Here is an 18939-nt window from a genome sequence, read left to right on the forward strand (position 1 = left end):
ACAGCGGAGCAGAGTGGAAGAGAATAAATTTGGCATTTATGGCGGGCTTGATGGAAATGCGCTACCTAAATTGCTTTGTTGGTTAGTGAATTCGGCTATGCAGGGGCACTTCGATTTGTAATAAACGGCCCCTATTGCATTCACTCTCCTCTACTACATATCGGAAAAATGAATTGGCTATATTTCTTACTTCTTTTTTAGGTAGCCTGGGCGGAAACACGGTACTTGGGCTGTGGTTACACGCACTACAAGCTTCGCGATGACAACGATCCCAGGCTCCCCTTTAAAAAGCTTTTCGTCTGCCACTATGCGCCAGGGTGAGTTGGTAACCCCTCTTGCATATTTATGTATACGGGGGTGTACCATCTATTATGCGCCAAGCTAAAAAAAAAAAGCTTGTCTTAAATCCATGCTGTGAAGGTGGTTGGACATAAGCTGTAAACGAAAGCAAGAGCGATTACCCATTGCGAGGTAGCTTAAAATTATTCACATGGCGATGTTCACATGAACTTTACCTTAATTATTTGCTTAAGACGTTTCAGCGGCCTGTGACGTGGCTTTCGCCGCTACTTCGTGCACCTAGAGAGAGTGCACCAGAGCGAAGAGAAATGCACTAATCCACACTTTTGCCGTGCGTCGTATGTATGCTGCCCTTCAGGAGCCCTCACCATACGGGGCCTTCTCATAGCACTGTCACTACACAAATCAGTTGCTAGGTGGTTTATTCGTTTGCATACGAAATTGTAGCTACGTCACTGCCTGTTTCGTATGCTGCAGTTGCTGCTTCCCGGAAACTGCAGCTTACGTAACCGTAATACTTACCGGGAAACGCTTGCGGCGAACGCTGTGCGTGAAGGTGAACTTTCTGGTTCTTTTTTGTGTGTCCCCCGCGCGACCCGCGTGGCGCGCGCCTCCTGAGTTATTTGCCTACGGACACGACAGACCCATTGGGAGGTAGAGATATACAGATTCGCTCTAAAAACGGGAACCTTCTGTGCGGCTGAAACCAATCACATATCGTTAGCAGTAACCTAAAAGGCGTCTCGTATTTTTGAGCTCTTCCTAATTAATCATTTTGTAATGCATAATGAACTAGCATTTAAATTACTACATCTACGGCAAATTTGTCAACGATACGCTTTAGAGCGACATCAAAAACATCAATTACGTTTGTTCGCGACGCGTCACATTTTTCGTGTGTTGAAGAAAGCCCACAAAATATAAACGTAGTAGAACGTCGCGTGTCCGCTGGTTCATAAGCGTTGGGCGCGCAGTGATGACGCTTCATGAAAAAAATCGCACACACGCACGCACGAGCCCGTCCTTGGTAGAGGGATAACAAGCGCGCACAAGCAAGCAAGTTATCTAAAAGCATTTCATACAGCGAAGCTGTACACCTCTACCCGCCAATGCACTTGTCGTAGACGTGGGCGAGGACTCAAACAAATCACAGCTCCGCTGGTTCCTTGCAACACCACCAGATGGCGATCGCCTCCGCCCGTCCGCGGCAATGGCGGCGCCGGCCATACGGTGTAAAAAAAAACACCAAAAAGCTGCCCTTCGCGCACAGCGTTCGCCGCAAGCGTTTCTCGCTAAAGATTACAGTTGGATCCAAGACGGTGCATGCGTATTTCATTTTTCGGCCTAATGAGTGATTTGTATGCATGAAGTCTAGTTTCTGGGTGCGCTTGCTTAAGTTTATGACGGAGAATACAGTGTTTGCGAAAGGATGCAGCCCATACATTTGAGACCTGATAATTCCAACTTGCGTTTTAGTTATTGTCACATCCAAATATTTAAGTTCATTTACTTCAACGAGAGGATGAGTAGGAAGACTATAGGGAAACTCCCACCTACGTCTTTTTTGGTTATCGGCATGTATACTGTTTTTTTTCTTCATTCAGCTTCATGTTCCATTCTTTACACCATGAATAAATGTTATAAAGGTTAGCATCGAAAAGTCGCTGATCCTCTTGGCAAGCAATCTCATTAAACAAAATGCAGTCTTCAAACAAACGTATTTGCACTGGTTCACTAATAGCGCTAAAAATATCATTATTGAAATAAAAGTAACGGTGGTCCCAGTACGCTACCTTCTGGTACCCCGGAAATAACTGGCAAACGACGCCCGTGGTGACCATTAACATAAACCGACTGTGTGGGGTTTGCTAAGCAGGCGGAAATCCAATTTATTATGAAAAAAGGGAACCCGATGTATTTTAGCTTGAAGATTAACTTTTGATGTCAAACAAGGGCAAACGTTTTTTTGAAAGTCCAAAATAATGACGTCAGTCTGACCGTAGTTGTGGATAATGCCTGCAAAATTGTGAATTGCTGTGATTAGTTGTGTGACCGTAGAAAAGCCCTTACTAAAACCATGTTCAACAGAGGAGAGAATATTCTTACCTGTTAAAAACTTGATTATGCAATTAGCGACAATATGGTCAAGCATCTTACAGCTTGAAGAAGTCAGAGATATAGGACGATAACTTGAAATCAATGATGTGTCACCTTTCTTGTGTATGGGCACCACACGCGCCGTTCACCACGCGACCGGTTCCTCTCGGAGATCGCTAAATCTAAAATTCTTCCACAGATGTTTCCTTGCAAGCTCCAGCGGGGCATTTAGGGTATAGGCGCATGCATGTCACAGGGAAGAACTGATGGTCTCTTCGAAAATGTGGGTGAATTCATAGCAACGAATTTCCCCAGGGATTGAAAGTATGATTTGATATATCCAGAAGATATGTCAAATAGATGCGACCCGGTATGACAGGGTTCGCTTTAATTTTTAGATGACGAGCTTCGTTTCCTCGCAACGTAGCTAAGTTGCATTGCGATTGTTGATTGCTCTTGCGCTCGCCGCTTCTCTGCTTTTGCTTGTCTCTTTGCAGTGGCAATGTCATTCGTAGATCCATGTACAAGAGAGGTTCAGCCTGCAGTGCGTGCCCAGAAGGAACAACGTGTGACGCGGCCACCGGGCTATGCGTAAGTCGAACTTGATTGACAGGCTAATATTTCAGGCGATTAAGAGCTTACTGAGTTCCGCTGATACGCAAAATGAGGTCGGATACTAAGAATGTAAACAAAAGGCTTGGATTGCACTTCAATAACAGCAACATCCGGCAGTTACATTGCAATTTCGGACATTATCTAACATATTTCTTCATTACGAGACATGCCTGAACGTATCTGTTGGTTTATTTTTGAAGTAATGAGACACAGGTGGTTATTTATGGAATCATTTCAAGTGGAAAGTCATTCGCGTGGTAAAGTATGATGAATGAATAAAACATTTATTTCAAGGAAGAGGCCGGCTTTCGGCCGCTATTGGGGATAATGTGGGAAGGCATCTGGGTTAGGGGACTCTTGGGTACTTCGTAAATTGCATGCATATTAGTACACGCTTAGGTTTTGTGATGATTTACGCAGTTACTTAGGTTTCTGTAACACTGTAACAATTATTTTAATATTTTCACTCCATCTTCTGTTTCATTTGCCACCATTGTCAATAACCGCGGAAAGTCAGCATTTATGAGACAGAAGAAAACATGGATGTTTATGTCTTAAATTGCGTGAAGCTGTGCTGTTAGATGAATTCGAGTAACATGCTGCATCGGTTCGTACGTTGAGTGGTATTATAGTCCGGAATGGCGCAGAACGTAGGCATCAAGTCCGCATTCCAGCCGGTGCTGACAATATTACACCAGAATTAGGAAGCATGAACACCGACACCAAAGTCACGCATTTAGGTAATGCTATGAAAATCACCGATATGGGGTCGCCTGCTGCGCATGTAACGTACATGCACACATGAGTGTAAGGCCTAAGTTAGGACTGATCACAGTGTTAAGTAGTGTAAATATCATAGTATATATGTAAGCAACCGTGTCCTGTTATGCTTGGTGCCACAACTCCAATGACGTCTCCATTTGATGGATTAACACTCTTCTAATCGAAATAGCCCTCTGAAGGCACGGACCGGAATGGCGCGCTCCACCGGATGTGATGTTTCCGCTTTTGTGCCCAAAGAAACACAGCGCCAGAGACGAGACTTCAGTTGCTATTGCTTTGAACGTCAGGCTGTGCACATGCCCACAATCTGGGTGCGTCTTGGCACCTGTCTGCCGCCCCTCGGCCGCCCCCCCCCCCCAACCTAGGAATTACTACTCTAAGCGAAACTAGCCGAAGGTCTCAGCAAACCCGAGTTCTCGGTCTTAGACAGTCTGGATGGGCATGAGCCCGTTTTGCAGTACCTAGAAAGGAGTGTTCCGGGCTCTCGACTGCTCTTGGCCTCCTGCGCCTGGCAGAGGTTGTAATGAAGGCACATTCTGGTGGCATGGCTACAAGAAAGATTGAAGAAACACTCTTTATTGTGAAGAAAAAAGATGATATGCCTCAGCGTGCCATTTTCATAGCTAAAGAATGCTGAAATTTCATTTGCGAGGAGGGTTCTGTGGCCTTTATTTTTGAACTCGCTTTTGCGAACATTGGTGAACTCAATTTTATGATCTACAGTGTCATTACTTCCGGGTACGTCTATGTGTACATTCCCTCAATAAACTACAAGTCAATTAGCCTTCCCTTCAGGCGACTATATATTTCTTTTCTGCATGTGGCATATGGCGCACGAAACATCTAATCGATGGCAACAAAGTGGGCTCCTTATTCAGTTGTTGAATAGCGTTTTAAAACTTACACAGAATCACCTCATGCATAACTACAATGCCTTACGATGCCACTGTTAAAAAATATATGAGATGTTGAATTTCCGCTATGCAGCCAGTAGAGCGTTTAGGCGGATCTCAGATGTTTTATAAAGCTTTTAAAACAGACGCATTGATAGGTTGTTGTGGTAGCCGCATTTCATTGCATTCTGGCACTCAATGTTGTGCTCAACAATGCGCATCTGCCCATCAGTAAAAGCTATGCTGCCGATTATGTGTTTGGCTGACATGCTAAAGTTAACAGTTGCATCATCAACTACTCTTTGCCGAAACGCTATCCACTCAAAGCACCGCGCCTGTCACAGAAAAAAAAAATTATTCAATAAATTTTCGAAGGGAGCTCTCCAGACTAAAGCAGCGCACTTAATTCCAAGGAGAGCAGAACCCCTTCTAGTAGGCGATTTCTAAAATCTACGAATCAAAACAGCAGGCCTGGAGAATTCACTACATCGCCTGACACTTTAAACATGCGCAGATCGCAATAATAATGAGCAGCTCCCTGCCCACATTTAGCCATTTAGGCCTACTTCTTCCAACGGACCTCGCTCGTTATTGCATCGAGTGAGGTTGATTTGGGACAGTGCGCACATATGGGACCATGCTATACTTTTCCAGCGTGGGACCATCAGCACTAATTAATGCGCTCCAAGCCGTAAAGCTATTCGCGCTTGATGAAAAGTTATTTCGAATTCTGGTGCACAGATGAACATCTCACAATGAAATGATCACATTCAGCTCCTATTTCAGTTTACATGTGCCACGTAAGACTTGCACAAAGTTCCAAAGTTCTTTCTTTTTCATGAACAGTTTTGCGAGATGAAGTCCAGGGGCGAACTCAGCCCTGTTTTATGTTTCTACCTACCTCGTATTTGTCAAAGCCTTTCGTAAAAGCACTGGCACCGGATATAGACGTATGTTTGCCCTTCACCGCTCCTAGGATGTAAAGCTGGAAGATACACTTATACTTTTTATCGTTAAAGAACCGCACCCTTTTGTACGGGTAAACATCTGCAAGATGAATAATATTACAGACGGAGGACAACATCCGCTACAAGCAAACACAAGAGCAACCTCCACATGAAAATATAACCACGATGGAACCTATAACGAAGGTATGTTGGAAAAAGAAAGAAATTGATAGACTCCATGACAGATTTCTTGGAACACCGTTATAGAACAGCTTCTGGACTTTCTGTGCAAGACCGCAATATGTAGAATGTGTTTGCGCGTCATGATATTATTTACCGTACATACCTTTTTGAGAGGTAAAAATATTATATATCGTTATTATTATAAATCATAAATATTATTCAGCAGCTCAGTGGATTTTTCGTTTCGTATTAGAAAGAAAATCTGCATTTACTTTAACGTTGCTAGACGTCAAACAGAGGCACCTGATGGTGTTTTGACCAACAATACCGTGAATGTAAATTCCACCTGACAGGAACCTAGCGCCCTTCCTTTGCTGTTGTGCTTGATCATTCTACTAAAGGAAACATTAACAGCTTCAGAAATCCATTGGAGTGACGCATGTACCAGAATGGGCCCGACAGCTGTCATCTAAGCTTTTACATGTTTTTTTTTAGTTTTTTTCTATTATAAGGCTTTTAGAACAGTCGCCTTGATAGGTTGTTGGAGTAGTCGAGTTTAATTGCATTCATGACACTCAATGTATTGCGCAAGAGTATGTCTTAGTCCATAAGTAAAAGTATGCAGCCCAGGCACGTACCCGAGGGGGTGTCCGCGGGGAGGGGAGGGAGGAACCATGCGCCTCCCGAAATTAAGTGGCATTTCCGCCCCCCCTCACCGTCCCTCCCCCCTCACCACGCCACCACTCCTCACACACATTCCTAAAGCTCCGCCAAATCAATCTTTAGACTCGACAGCTATTCGGCAGTTAATATGTTGATGCTTTCTTTTTTTCCTTTTAGATGGCAGTAGTCATGGGCATCTCCTGGGGTGTGAAGCCCAATTATCCCATGGATTATGTGCCCGCGCGATTGAACTCGCGATGCGTTCAGTTGTCACCATCTATTGGAACAGTCACGTGCATCGCTGTTGCTTCGTTAGTTCAATTTTCTTTGTTTAGACTGATCCAGGGACAAGGAAAGGGATTCAGTTCGTTGTCAGCTGACCTTTATGCTCGCGAAAATAGATAGTTGCGGCCGGAGAAAACGCCAGTTGCGTTTAACTTTTCCGTTTGCTTAATTATTTTCTGGAGTGATGGTTCGCTGCGAATCTGGCAAATCCTCGGAAGCATATACTCGCGATATGGGTTAGATAAGGTGGAAAATATAATCATGCGAAACAGCGTCGATCATGAAACTCTGCGATAACCGTTAAACCCATTAGCAATATCAATGTCACCCGTTACCTCCTCTCGTTTTTCCCTAACTGTACAGAAGGTTTCGTGTAAGATTGGCAACTGGAAACAAGAGTCTGAAGGAGTTGAGAAATTAAGCGATCTACTAAGGGTGAAGAGCTGAGGCAACAGCCAAACAGGAGGGAAAAGTGAATATTAACAAATTTACCTATTTTTTGGGAAAAAATGTATGGATTAAGATTTTTTTATTTTAAACGGAAGTATAGAAAACGCCTACCGGAAGTGGAGAATGATTCTGCGTGTTTTGAATGACGTTTCTACATTCATCAGTTGAGCCGCCTGACGTAGCCACTTCTCTGCTGTGCTTATGTGGGTGTATTTCTAACCTTTCGCGGTGGGCGCAGTACGTCTAGGAACGCAACGTCCTGCGCTCTACGTGGATGTATGGGACTGGCGGCCACGCATCGTTACCCAACTTGCCAAATAACAATACCAGTCGGTTTTCATACTGGGTAGAGCTGCAAACAACAGTTGCAGAAGAACTGTGATTATACCGCAAATATATATTTCTCTACAATTCTTCAACACCTAATTTAAAAAATGCTTCTAGAAATCTTTATTTTACACTTTCATTTGTTTACTTGTTTTGGCAGTGTTATTCTTGCGCTTTTTTCCGCGCGAGTTCATTTGGTGTGGTTCCTTGTTTGTCTAGGTGTACCACACAGGGGTACCTGTGAGATACAATTTATTTTCTCTTTGGCGGGTTTACGCGTCTTTATGCTGAATGGTGGGCATTATTTGCATTTGTACTAGTAAAGGTACCCCCCCCCCTCATTTGCATAGATAAGTTACCCGGGGTTGCCCCCCCCCCCCCCCCCAACCACGAACAAAGAATTCTGGGTACGTGCCTGATGCAGCCGATTACGCGTTTGCCGGACATACCAAAGTTATCAGTTGCATCAGCAGCTACTCTTTGCTGTAACGGCATCCACTGAAAGCGCCAGAGTAATCCTGTCAAAAAAAAAATGCTATACAATAGATTTTGGAAGGGGGCTCTCCAGGCGGAAGCAGTGTTCTTCATTCAAACGACCGCAGAATCCCTTCTAGCGGGCGATTTCTAAAATCTACGAATCAGAACAACAGACCTGGAGAATTCACTATATCGCCGGTCACCATAAACATGCGACGATCGCAATACTAATCAGCAGCTCATTGGCCACATTTAGTCATTTAGGCCTACTCGTTCGAACGGACCGCACTCGTGGACGCACCGAGTGAGGTTGATTTGAGGCAGTGTGCACACATTGGACCATGCTATACTTTTCGAGCCTGGGATCAGTAGAACTAGCTAATGCGCTCCAAGCCGCAAAGCTATTCGCGCTTGATCAAACCTTATTTCGAATTCTGGTGCACAGACAAACATCTCACAATTCAGTGTTCCCGTTCAGCTCATATTTCAATTTGCATGCAGCACGTAGAACTTGCTCATGGCAGCTTCTCTGCCATTACAAACTTCTTTTTTTTTGGACAGTGTTGCGAGGTGAAGGCCAGGGGCCAACTCAGTCCCGTTCTATGCTTCTAAAAACCTCGTATCTGTCAAAGCCTTTCGTAAAAGCAATTCCTGTTGTCGAAGCACTGGCACCAGAAATATACGTATGTTTGCCCTTCACCGCTCCTAGGATGTAAAGCTAGAAGATACACTTATACTTTCATCGTTAAAGAATCTTGCTCTTTTTGTACGATTAATACATCTGGAACATGAATAACATTACAGTCGGAGGAAAACATCCGCTACAAGCAAACACAGGAGCAACCTCCATACGAAAATATAACCACGATGGAACCTATAACTACGGTATGTTAAAAAAAAAATTGTAGATTCTATGACAGGTTTCTTGAAACACCTTATAGTATTGTTTCTGGACTTTCTCCGCAAGACCGCAATAAGTAGAACGTGTTTGCGCGTCATGGTGTGATTGACCATAGATACAATTTTGAAAGGTAAAAATACTATATATCACTATTATTGCATGTGATAGATATTATTTAGCAGCTCAGTGGCGTTTGCGTTTTGTATTAGAAAGAAAATTTGCAATTACTTCAACGTTGCAGAATGTCAAACAGAGGCACCTCTCAGTGTTTCAACCAACAATACCGTCCATGTAAATTCCACTGACAGGAACCTAGCGCCCCTCCTCTGCTCTTGTGCTTGCTTATTTTACCAAAGGAAACATTAAGAGCTTCAAAGATTCATTCGAGTGACGCATCTACCAGAATGGGCAAGACAGCTGTCATCAAAGCTTTTAAATATTTTTTAGATTTCTTTTTGTCATAAAGCTTTTAGAACAGACGCCTTGATAGGTTGTTGGAGTAGTAGAGCTTAACTGCATTCATGACACTAAATGTATTGCACAACAATATGTCTCAGTCCATCAGTAAAAGTATGCAGCCGGTTATTTGCTTCGCTGACATACCAAAGTTATCAGTAGCATCAACAGGTACTCTGTAAAGGCAGGCCTGTCGCAAAGGCAGGCCTGTCACATAAAAAATTCTACACAAGAAATTTTGGAAGGGGGCTCTCCAGACGCAAGCAGCGCGCTTCATTCCAAGGACAGCAGAACCCCTTCTAGCGGGCGATTTCTAAAAGCTACGAATCACAACAACAGGCGTAGTGAATGCACTATATCGCCTGACACCTTAAACATGCGAAGATCGCAATATTAATGAGCAGCTGCCTGCCCACGGTTAGTCATTTAGGCCGACTTCTTCCAACGGACCTCGCTCGTTAACGCATCGAGTGAGGTTGATTTGGGACAGTGCACATATAGGACCATGCTATACGTTTCGAGCGCGGGACCATCAGCACTAATTATTGCGCTCCAAGCCGTAAAGCTATTCGCGCTTGATGAATAGTGATTTCGAATTCTGGTGCCCAGACGAACATCTCACAATGCAATGATCCCGTTCAGCTCCTATTTCAATTTGCATGCGCCACGTAATACTTGCACATGGCAGCTTCTCTGCAGTTACAAACTTCTGTTTTTTCATGGACAGTAGTGCGAGGTAAAGTCAAGGGACAAACTCAGCCCCATTTCTATGTTTTTACATACCTAGTATTTGTCGAAGCACTGGCACCGGACATAGACGTATGTTTAACGTTCACCGTTCCTAGGATGTAAAGCTGAAAGATACACTTATACTTTTTATCGTTAAAGAATCGCACCCTTTTTGTACGGTTAAACATCTGCACGACGAATAATATTACAGACGAAGGACAACGTCCGCTACAAGCAAACACAAGAGCAACCTCCATATGAAAATATAACCACGATGGCATCTATAACAAAGGTATGTTGGAAAAGAAAGAAATTGACAGATTACATGACTGATTTCTTGAAACACTGTTATATTACAGTTTGTCGACTTTCTCCGCAATATTTAGAACGTGTTTGCGCGTCATGATGTTATTCACCCTAGATACCTCTTTGAGAGGTAAAAATATTATTATTATTATTATTATTATTATTATTATTATTATTATTATTATTATTATCATTATTATATCATGAATATTCTTCAGCAGCTCAGTGCATTTTGCATTTTGCATTAGAAAGAAATCTGCATTTACTGTAACGCTGCACGATGTCAAACAGAAGCACCTATCAGTGTTTCGACCAACAATACCGTCCATGTACCTTCCACCTGACAGTAACCAAACGCCCTTCCTTTGTTGTGATTTATCATACTACCAAACGTAACAACAACAACTTCAAAGACACATTTAAGCGTCGCATATACGAGAATGGGCCAGACAGAGCTGGTCCCCGAAGCTAGAGAGCAAGACTCACGGTCCAATGCATATACTGAGCCTGGAAATGTACAAACCCGTCGTCGAAAGGGATCCACGTCTGCTCGGCCGCACGGCTCCACGACTGCACATACTTGCTAAAAATTGATTTCGTGAATGTCAGTATTTGAAAGAGTGACTAGTTCTCAACTGTTTCGTGTGTAAGCGCTGTGGTACAATTTTCGGGCCCCCTTCGGCCACGTTAGCCATGTCGTAGTTCATACAAAACGCGGCCAGACAGTTACCTAACGAGAGCCTTCTAGCGCTATTGGGATATTTCGAACCCTATTGGAAATGCGAAACCATCTGTCCCATTTGAGGGCCACTACGGCTTCAATCTAGCTGAACTACAGCGAAATTTTGAACTTGTGCATCTACTTGTAGAGTGCTCTCGGAGCTACACCAACGAGATACATTAGCGATCTGAAGAAAAGATAGCAAACAGAGACAAGGACAACACGGCCCTAGCGAAGGGGCTAGTGCTGAACAATGTTATCCCGCTTTCCATTCTTTCCATTTGTTTTGGTTGACCGAAAATCTATTAAGCCAACTTCGAGATACGATGGGCAGGGGCGTTGCTTATACGTGTCGGCGAAACAAAATCGATGAATAATGTTAGCTACTATACCATCTGTATTTCTGCTACAAATTGATGAAGTTGTGAAGCTTATTTAGCGAGTCGTATTCAGCAATTGTGCAGAACACAGCTTAAGCACTGTTCTACTATATCCTTTGCCTTGGATACCAAAATGCGAAATGACACTAAAGAGGGGAAAAAAGCAACCCGCGGTTGCACACTTGTGCCGGTATCTGTGTTAAGCAATGTTAATCTTCATGTTTACGCAAGTATTAGCACAAATGTTAGCTAAACATGCCGCCAGTAAAGAAATTGTAGAAAATGAATGAAACACTATTATTTTACGGAAATGCAACGCCAATGACGCATACACAATGCACTGTTTATGCAATCGTATCACCATACGGTAAATGTTAATATACTGTTTCGATGAAACGCTGTATAATAAAATTACACGAATAAGGCTGCCGAAGAAATACTCCAAACGATAAATGTACTTTTGAAATGCGCTGCTTGCTCTTCCGCAGCGCACTTCAAAAGTACAGTTCTCGTTTAGACTATTTCGCTGGAAGCCGTATTCGTGCAGAATAGTATAGAATTCCTACTGTGGCTGCTTGCGAAATATCCGCTCCATGAGAATAGGCTTGCAGAATTTACAATCTGGCACCTTAGTGTACTTAAAAGTTGCTTTATAATAACAAAATCTATTGATTACATTTATTGATCACATTCCGTCATTTAGTCTTTGTCAGTGCAACGGACTACGCTCACGGACGCATGGTAGGTTCACTATAAATTGTCCGTAATGAGGAACGCGTGTGACTCGCTACCGTGAGACCATGTGGACCAGTGCGTACGAACCTGCACGCAAAAACGTATTGCTCACGCTTAAAATTTATGAGAAACCTGCGGAAAATATGATCCTATTGAGGTGCTGAATTCTCACGTTCGACTGCTACTTCGGCTGATATTGGACATGCAAAACTGAGATAATGACAAACCTTTCTCCAGTTACGACTATTATACTGCTGTTTTTCGTGAGAAAGTAAGGGAGACAAAGGGAACGGGACGCCTCTGTTTCGTCTTATGCGTTTCATGAGGGCCTTTCTTATGATTGCATTTATTGAACGCGATTCCTCTAACCACTGACAAGAGGAATCTTGCACTGGCACTCGAACCAAGTGTCTCCTTCCCTTGTCCTTGCATCTATAGCTAAGAGATACGTTTGTAGACTTCATTGTAAAGGCCTAGTATTCGTGATAAATCATTCAGCCTGTGCACGCGGAATAACGTTACAGACGGACGAAAAGGTCACCTTACAGACTGACGAAACGCAACCTCAACATGATAATATTACCAAGGTGGAACCTACAACCGAGGTACGTTGCAATAACAAAATAGCATATTTCACGGCTAATTTTTGCAGCGCGTCCGTAGCAGAGTTGTTGATTTTGCCTTAAGGAATTCAACATGTAGCCCATGTTTAAGCATGATAAAGTAAATGGCTCACTTTCTCTTTTTGTGCGAGAACACATGCACATTTGTAAATGCCAAACGTATCCTCAGATTTTCTGTCGGGTTAAAAAGTTAAGCTGCACTTCCTTCACTGATGCACAATGATAAATTGATGTGGCTGTCGATGTGTTGAGGAGAAATGCGGCGCTTGTAAATTCAATGTCAGAAAGCTCGCCCAGTCCTTTTGCTAAACGGCTTCATCACTCCAGTAAGTAATATAGGGCATACCAATACGAAGAAAAGATCAACAGGCACATCCAAGTTACACATCTAAGAAAACTATGAAGACACGGAGCTTTTTTTAATCCTGTTATCGCTTTCTATCGTACGCGACCGGGCAAGGACACTCACAAATACAGGTTTACACGTCGAATGCATATTTACTACGGATAGCCGATGGCATTGCAATTGCAAGGCTTAAAAATGTAATAGAACAACGAGTGCAGTGTTTCGATTCCAATGGCTACAATCGCTTCAGTCCACTGGTACTGCAGCGAATATTTGAACCAATGTCGTTCATCTGAAGCGGTTCGTTCCGTTCAGAATATAGGGAACAAGTATGCTGGCATGTAAAGAAAACATAGTGCGAATGGTGACAAGGACGAAGAGAGAGAGAGAGAGAGAGAAAGTGATGGCAGAGAACAAGCGGAAGGAGAACTAGGCGACGGGCAAGCCTCAAGAGTTCCTACCTTGGCTGCCTTCAACTAGTTCATTTTTTTTCTGCGATAGCAAAATTTGCGTAGTTGCGCTGTCACCATGATCTGTATAAATGTTCCTCAAGCTTTTCCACTACGCGACCCCATCTATAAATACCAAACTTACTATGCCCCCCCCCCCCCTCCTTTATCAGCTTTCTGAAGGTTCCTTTCAGAACGAGGCCAAATACGCTTACATATTGTCTCATTAATATCCTTACCGAGGCAGAAAGCTGCAAAAATGTTAACATGTTTAACAAGGATTGCTTTAATCGTGTACTTCATTGAGCAGGGTGTATTTGTTTCCTTGATACAAGCAAATCAATACGTTTCAAGGGGATCTATCTGCCGTAATTACCAGCAGTTCACACATTGCAAAGCGTTGTTCAGGAGCTCACTCAACCCACGTCCTACTAGGTGACGGCACAGTAGTTACATTGTAGCTTAGTCAGGCATTTATATTTCACCCATGCTTGTGCAGACGGAGTAGCAACCTAATGACAGCGCACTTGTTGACACATGGACGAACACTAAACCACGGAAACACGTGTGCTCCTGTTTAATTTGATTTGGCGTTTACACATAAGTCAACAAATGTTCTGCCTTTAAATCAATGACTGCTGATACTTATCGCTTCAGTATTTCAGCAGCACGTTGTTTGTGACCTTCCGAATATCTATCAGAAAAAAAAAATCACCGATGATTACGATACTCCTTAATGCAAGAAGAAGAAACTTTATTAAACAAGAAGAAGAAGCTTTATTATCCTTAATGCAAAAGTTTATCCCAGCTCTATAGGCATTTTCGTTTCGCGTGTTAATATTTTGTATAATGCCTGTATAGGTACACAGTTTACATTACGAAGAGAACGCTGTGAGTAGCCTAGCTGGCGTGGAGAATCTATATCGAGCGGCACATTGCAAATGGAGCGAAGTGGGGCACTACTGCCTCCCTAATCGGGAGATCGCAAGAGGCAGCGCATGGGTGACGCGTGGGCGCGATTCACGGCAGCCTCCGCAGGCAGAGCTTCGCTTACGCAGCGCTTTGTTTCCATACAGACGACGTGCGCTACTCTGGCGCTATATTGTAGACATCGTGGCCGCACAGCCCGTCTTGCGTGGCACTACTATTTTCTTTACCCACTTTGGTTCCACCAACGACGGGAGCGGTCCTTCGTCGTGGGGAAATCGTGACACCAGTGTAAGCGGCGGCACTACTCAAGGGAGCGTCACATCGAGGCTTACTGGTAGCCGCTCGCCATCGCCCCTCGTAGGAGCAGTGATCCCTGCCACACACTCTGGGACCGCGGACGGCTTTGAGCCGCTGACGCCGCGAACGACCGTATCCCGCCCTACCTCACGCCAGCCTGCCCCCCCCCCCCCCTCCCCCTCTTCGGAAAAGCATATATGAGATCGCCCACGCAGCTGCGGATCACGACCTACTGAACACCACACCGGCACAGATCTCCCTGCTCCAGCACGCCTGGTCTAGTTCACCCCTTTTGCCGCTGGGGACAGAGCGTACAACCAGAGTGGCGCTAGTTATAATTTGTTCGCTGTCGCCTGCTTCTGCGATCTGTTCAGCGCTCGTGCTGACATTTCGGCAGGCACAAAGCGCTTGCATTGGCGGTAAATGACTAAATTCACAAATATTAAAAGAAAACAGAAATTTGCGAATGCCTTGCGTTTGAATAGGGAAACTAGAGAACGAGGAGCGACGCAAGAAAGGTAAACAACAAGCATAGCTGGCAGCTGCATGGCTAGATCGACGACATAAATCTCCCTTTCCTAGCCTCCATAAGAGACTGGAAAAATTGTTTTAAAAAAATATATAGGATAATCTAGCTTTTTTGAGTCGATTACACATAGCCCATTTTCGTAGATGACATTATGATTTACTGCTGTGTGCCGTAGTGTAGTAAGCCCTCCGCGCGATATGGGCAATAGGTTGATCGATTCTGTTTCAAGGAAAGGTGAGATTATCTTCTTTTTAACGTTGTTGGATGTCTAGCTCAGTAGAAAGCTTGCAAAAGCGATTCCAGTGCTTTAAGATGTGCTGCACTGCAGGCCTTAAATTGTGTCACGGAACCCTTATCAAACTGTAAAGCTAGCTTTTCTGCGTGCTCCGGCGGCAGCATAACGGCGGCGCGAAAGATACGTACGCAGTGAAACTGTGTGCGTAATTCACTTTTTGAACTCACGACGCATTCATGGACAACTTGTAGGAGATAAAATGAGTGGTAATCGTTCTGTTGTTGAACATTATGGTGGTTTCAACTTTCTAAAGAGCGCAGAAGCGAATTTTACAACGTATATGATGAAACTGTTGCGTGCTTTTAGAACTCTATGTGATTTATAATATTCTGCAAGATCTGTGCGGCTTGCTACTGCCTGAAAAAGGCCATAGGAGCGGCTATTTAAGGCTATTTTAGTGAGCCACGCATTACAATGTCGGACAATTTTTAGGTTTGGGCCGTCAACTTCTGGAGCAAATTGACCCATCAAAGTCTTGTGACATCACTGTGTTCACAAACATCATCAACTAGACAAGCAGTTCGTCATAACAAAACAGCCGCCATACTAACTACATCACCGCACCAGTCAACCCTAGAGTAGCAGTCGAACAGGTTATGAAAGCGACACCAACGGCCAATGGTTGAACGAGAGTGGGGGCAAGTGGCTCCCACAGAAACCGGAGATCTGTGCAGGTCTGGAGTTCCAGTAGGTCGTGCTGCGGATACCGCGGCCGCCGGCAATTAGACGCATGCGCAGGCCGCCTCCCCTCCACTCTTCCTCCGTTTTCCGCCTCAGGAGTTCGCTGTAGCGTTCTCCTCAGATTTCCTTCTTGCGCTGTCTTGTCTCTCGCCCCCCGGGAGAACGAAGAGAGCTCTCGCGGTGGCGGGGGATCTCTTTTACACCAAATCTGTTTATGCAGACCCTGTGACGTCTTCGTGGGACTTCGTTAAAAAAGGGGCCACGTGACGAAGCGAGAAAGGAAAGGAAGAGTTGAACAGGGAGAAAAGGGGTTGGTTTAACCCCTTTCCCCCCTGTGAGAATGCTATCTTATACGCGAAACTTATACGGTTGTCACACGGTGCATTTTCGGCCATCGAGCCAGATCGGCATCGAATTTATCGACAATTGATGCCACCCTGCTGTGTAAGAAACAAATCTTATGTTGGCGGTTTTGGGCCAACGAACAGTGCCCAACGATTGAAATACAATACTAGGAGCGCCTGGCTGCCGGCACTTCTTGCGCCAGCAAGTGCCGGTCAAACCACTCAAACCAATCGTCAAAGCGATTGCCGCACGCGCATCTCCAGTAGTGGGTCTTCTGCCCAAAATACGGAGCTTTGGATTATTGGTTCACCCCATTACAAACAAGCCACAACTGTGGGAAGACCAGGAGTAGTGCGTACTCCTGGGGTAGAAGCTACCTACCGCAAAAGCGAAAATGACGTGAAAGAATGATGAAACAAAAGATTTACAATATAGACTGCTCGCGCAGTTTGACTTGCACGGTGTAACACTCGGTGTAACTAACACAGCGTCACTACTTGACTATATTTACCGGCTGGAAAGGGCAGAGATTTTTTTCGTTCCCCGCTGCACTCCGCGTTCGCTGTTTCATCCTTCGCTCTGCCAGTTGGCTCGGTTACGCCGACGCCGCCGAGGTACGCCGACGCCAACACTCAACGCAGGAACGGGCGCTTAAGAGTTGCGCTCTAAAAGCCAGAGACGAAAAGGACCGCCTTCGTTGTGCAGAATTGATTGAGAAAATTATTATATTACATCCCCAGTTGTGGTATGACCCGTACTATCTGAATTGTAAATGTCATATTTACTTTTCTTCTTTTTTAGGTCACCAAAGTGGTGAGTATGTGAAACTTCGTAGCCTGAACCTCTATGTTTTAGTTCGTGCGTTTGTGCTCTGTGTTGTTTTATTTAGCTCTTCGACGACATTTTATTCTAGTGATGGCTAGCAGCCAATCTTGTCGTTTGCGCTGAGGCCATAGAAACACAGTACTTTCAAAAATATGGTGCTTTACATTTATATCGTGGTACATCAATTGTTTCCTCTTTGTCGTCTTTGTAATTATTGATTTTATAATTCATATGCCAAGAATGTCCCAATGCACCTTCGATAAATAGGTTAGGCATGAACCGGCACAAATAGAAGGCTGAAACCCACCAGTCATTACCCAGTTGACGCTGAACTTCCGTCCTCTAAATGGGTGTTACTTATATACCTACATAAGGTTTCATAATTACAGATTGCTGCTAACATCGTCAAGAAGTTCAAAACTACAGTTTGAGACGTATTTTCACATGTAATCCCACATATCACTGCCAGTCAGCGCCTTGCCTATTCTTTAGCTTTTTATTATGTCGCGTTGCAAACTTGACTTATTGCTCATCGCAAATTCTTGAGGCTGCAGTGCTTAAATAAAGAACTTGTGTATTTCTTTCTGCAGTACACGCCCGGAGACTCGGACGGCTTGAGCGGATCGGACAGTGGTGGCGGTGGCGGTTCACCGTGGGGGATACTGGCGTTCTTCCTCCTGGGCATATTTGCCACGGCAGCAGTTGCATTTGGACTGCTTTACGTGCGCTGGGCAACTGCCGCGTCAGCCAACTCTGCTCAAGAGCCCTGCGCAGTTTAGCGAGTAACGGCACAAATGAAAACCACACCGGGCACCTGACGCTCCTAAAGTTAGGCGTATTCACTTTCTTGCTGTTTCTTGTGACCTCTATTCAAATCATCGAAAAATATTTAAATATTGCTCGGCTCTCTGCAATATGGTGCGTACGACATTGCAAGCATGGTTCAACACTGCGATTCTGCTCAGGAAGAGACCAGAAACTGCCATCTGCCCAAGGGCTTGATTATACGACTGGTGCTAAAGATCAACGCCTATGACATTGACAGCGTCATTCAGGAGGCACAATCATTCCGTGCTTGACTAACCCACATCCTTCACTGAATAAAGACTTCGCCTCAACCACGCGATGGCACATTTCTTGTAGGTCTCACGCAGTCGGATCAGGTGAAGTACCAAGTCAACAACTGACTGGTATATCAGCTAGCCGACGTAAAAAGCTTGTACGTCGGGTGACGTTGTTTAAAAAGCTGTATCGCATGCTTGTGTAAAGTGGTTCTTATCAGAAATGTTATGCCGGGTATTGAAATCATGCTCACCTTAGATTCTGGGACTAACAAGATTTCAACCGGTCCAAGATTCCTTAATTGTACTA

The 18939-nt window shown here is 44.3% G+C and overlaps 1 protein-coding gene across 7 annotated transcripts in view; it reads left to right on the forward strand.

Annotated features, from left to right (window-relative positions):
• LOC126537955 (venom allergen 3-like) overlaps positions 1-18689 on the forward strand; it is a 35665-nt gene extending 16976 nt beyond the window's left edge. For 3 of the 7 annotated variants that reach the window (XM_072287959.1, XM_055074569.2, XM_055074568.2), the window contains 7 exons: positions 202-317; positions 2895-2988; positions 5759-5839; positions 8825-8905; positions 10318-10398; positions 12773-12853; positions 18159-18689. In XM_072287959.1, the coding sequence (XP_072144060.1) occupies positions 202-317; positions 2895-2988; positions 5759-5839; positions 8825-8905; positions 10318-10398; positions 12773-12853; positions 18159-18347 (723 nt within the window). In that variant the 3' untranslated portion in view covers positions 18348-18689. The remainder of the gene's footprint in view (positions 1-201; positions 318-2894; positions 2989-5758; positions 5840-8824; positions 8906-10317; positions 10399-12772; positions 12854-18158) is intronic. The other 4 variants (XM_055074572.2, XM_055074571.2, XM_055074570.2 and 1 more) reach the window with 4 other exon arrangements.
• The last annotated feature ends 250 nt before the right edge of the window (positions 18690-18939 follow it).

This window comes from Dermacentor andersoni, chromosome 4 (genome assembly GCF_023375885.2).
Source record: "Dermacentor andersoni chromosome 4, qqDerAnde1_hic_scaffold, whole genome shotgun sequence".
Lineage (NCBI taxonomy): Eukaryota > Metazoa > Arthropoda > Arachnida > Ixodida > Ixodidae > Dermacentor > Dermacentor andersoni.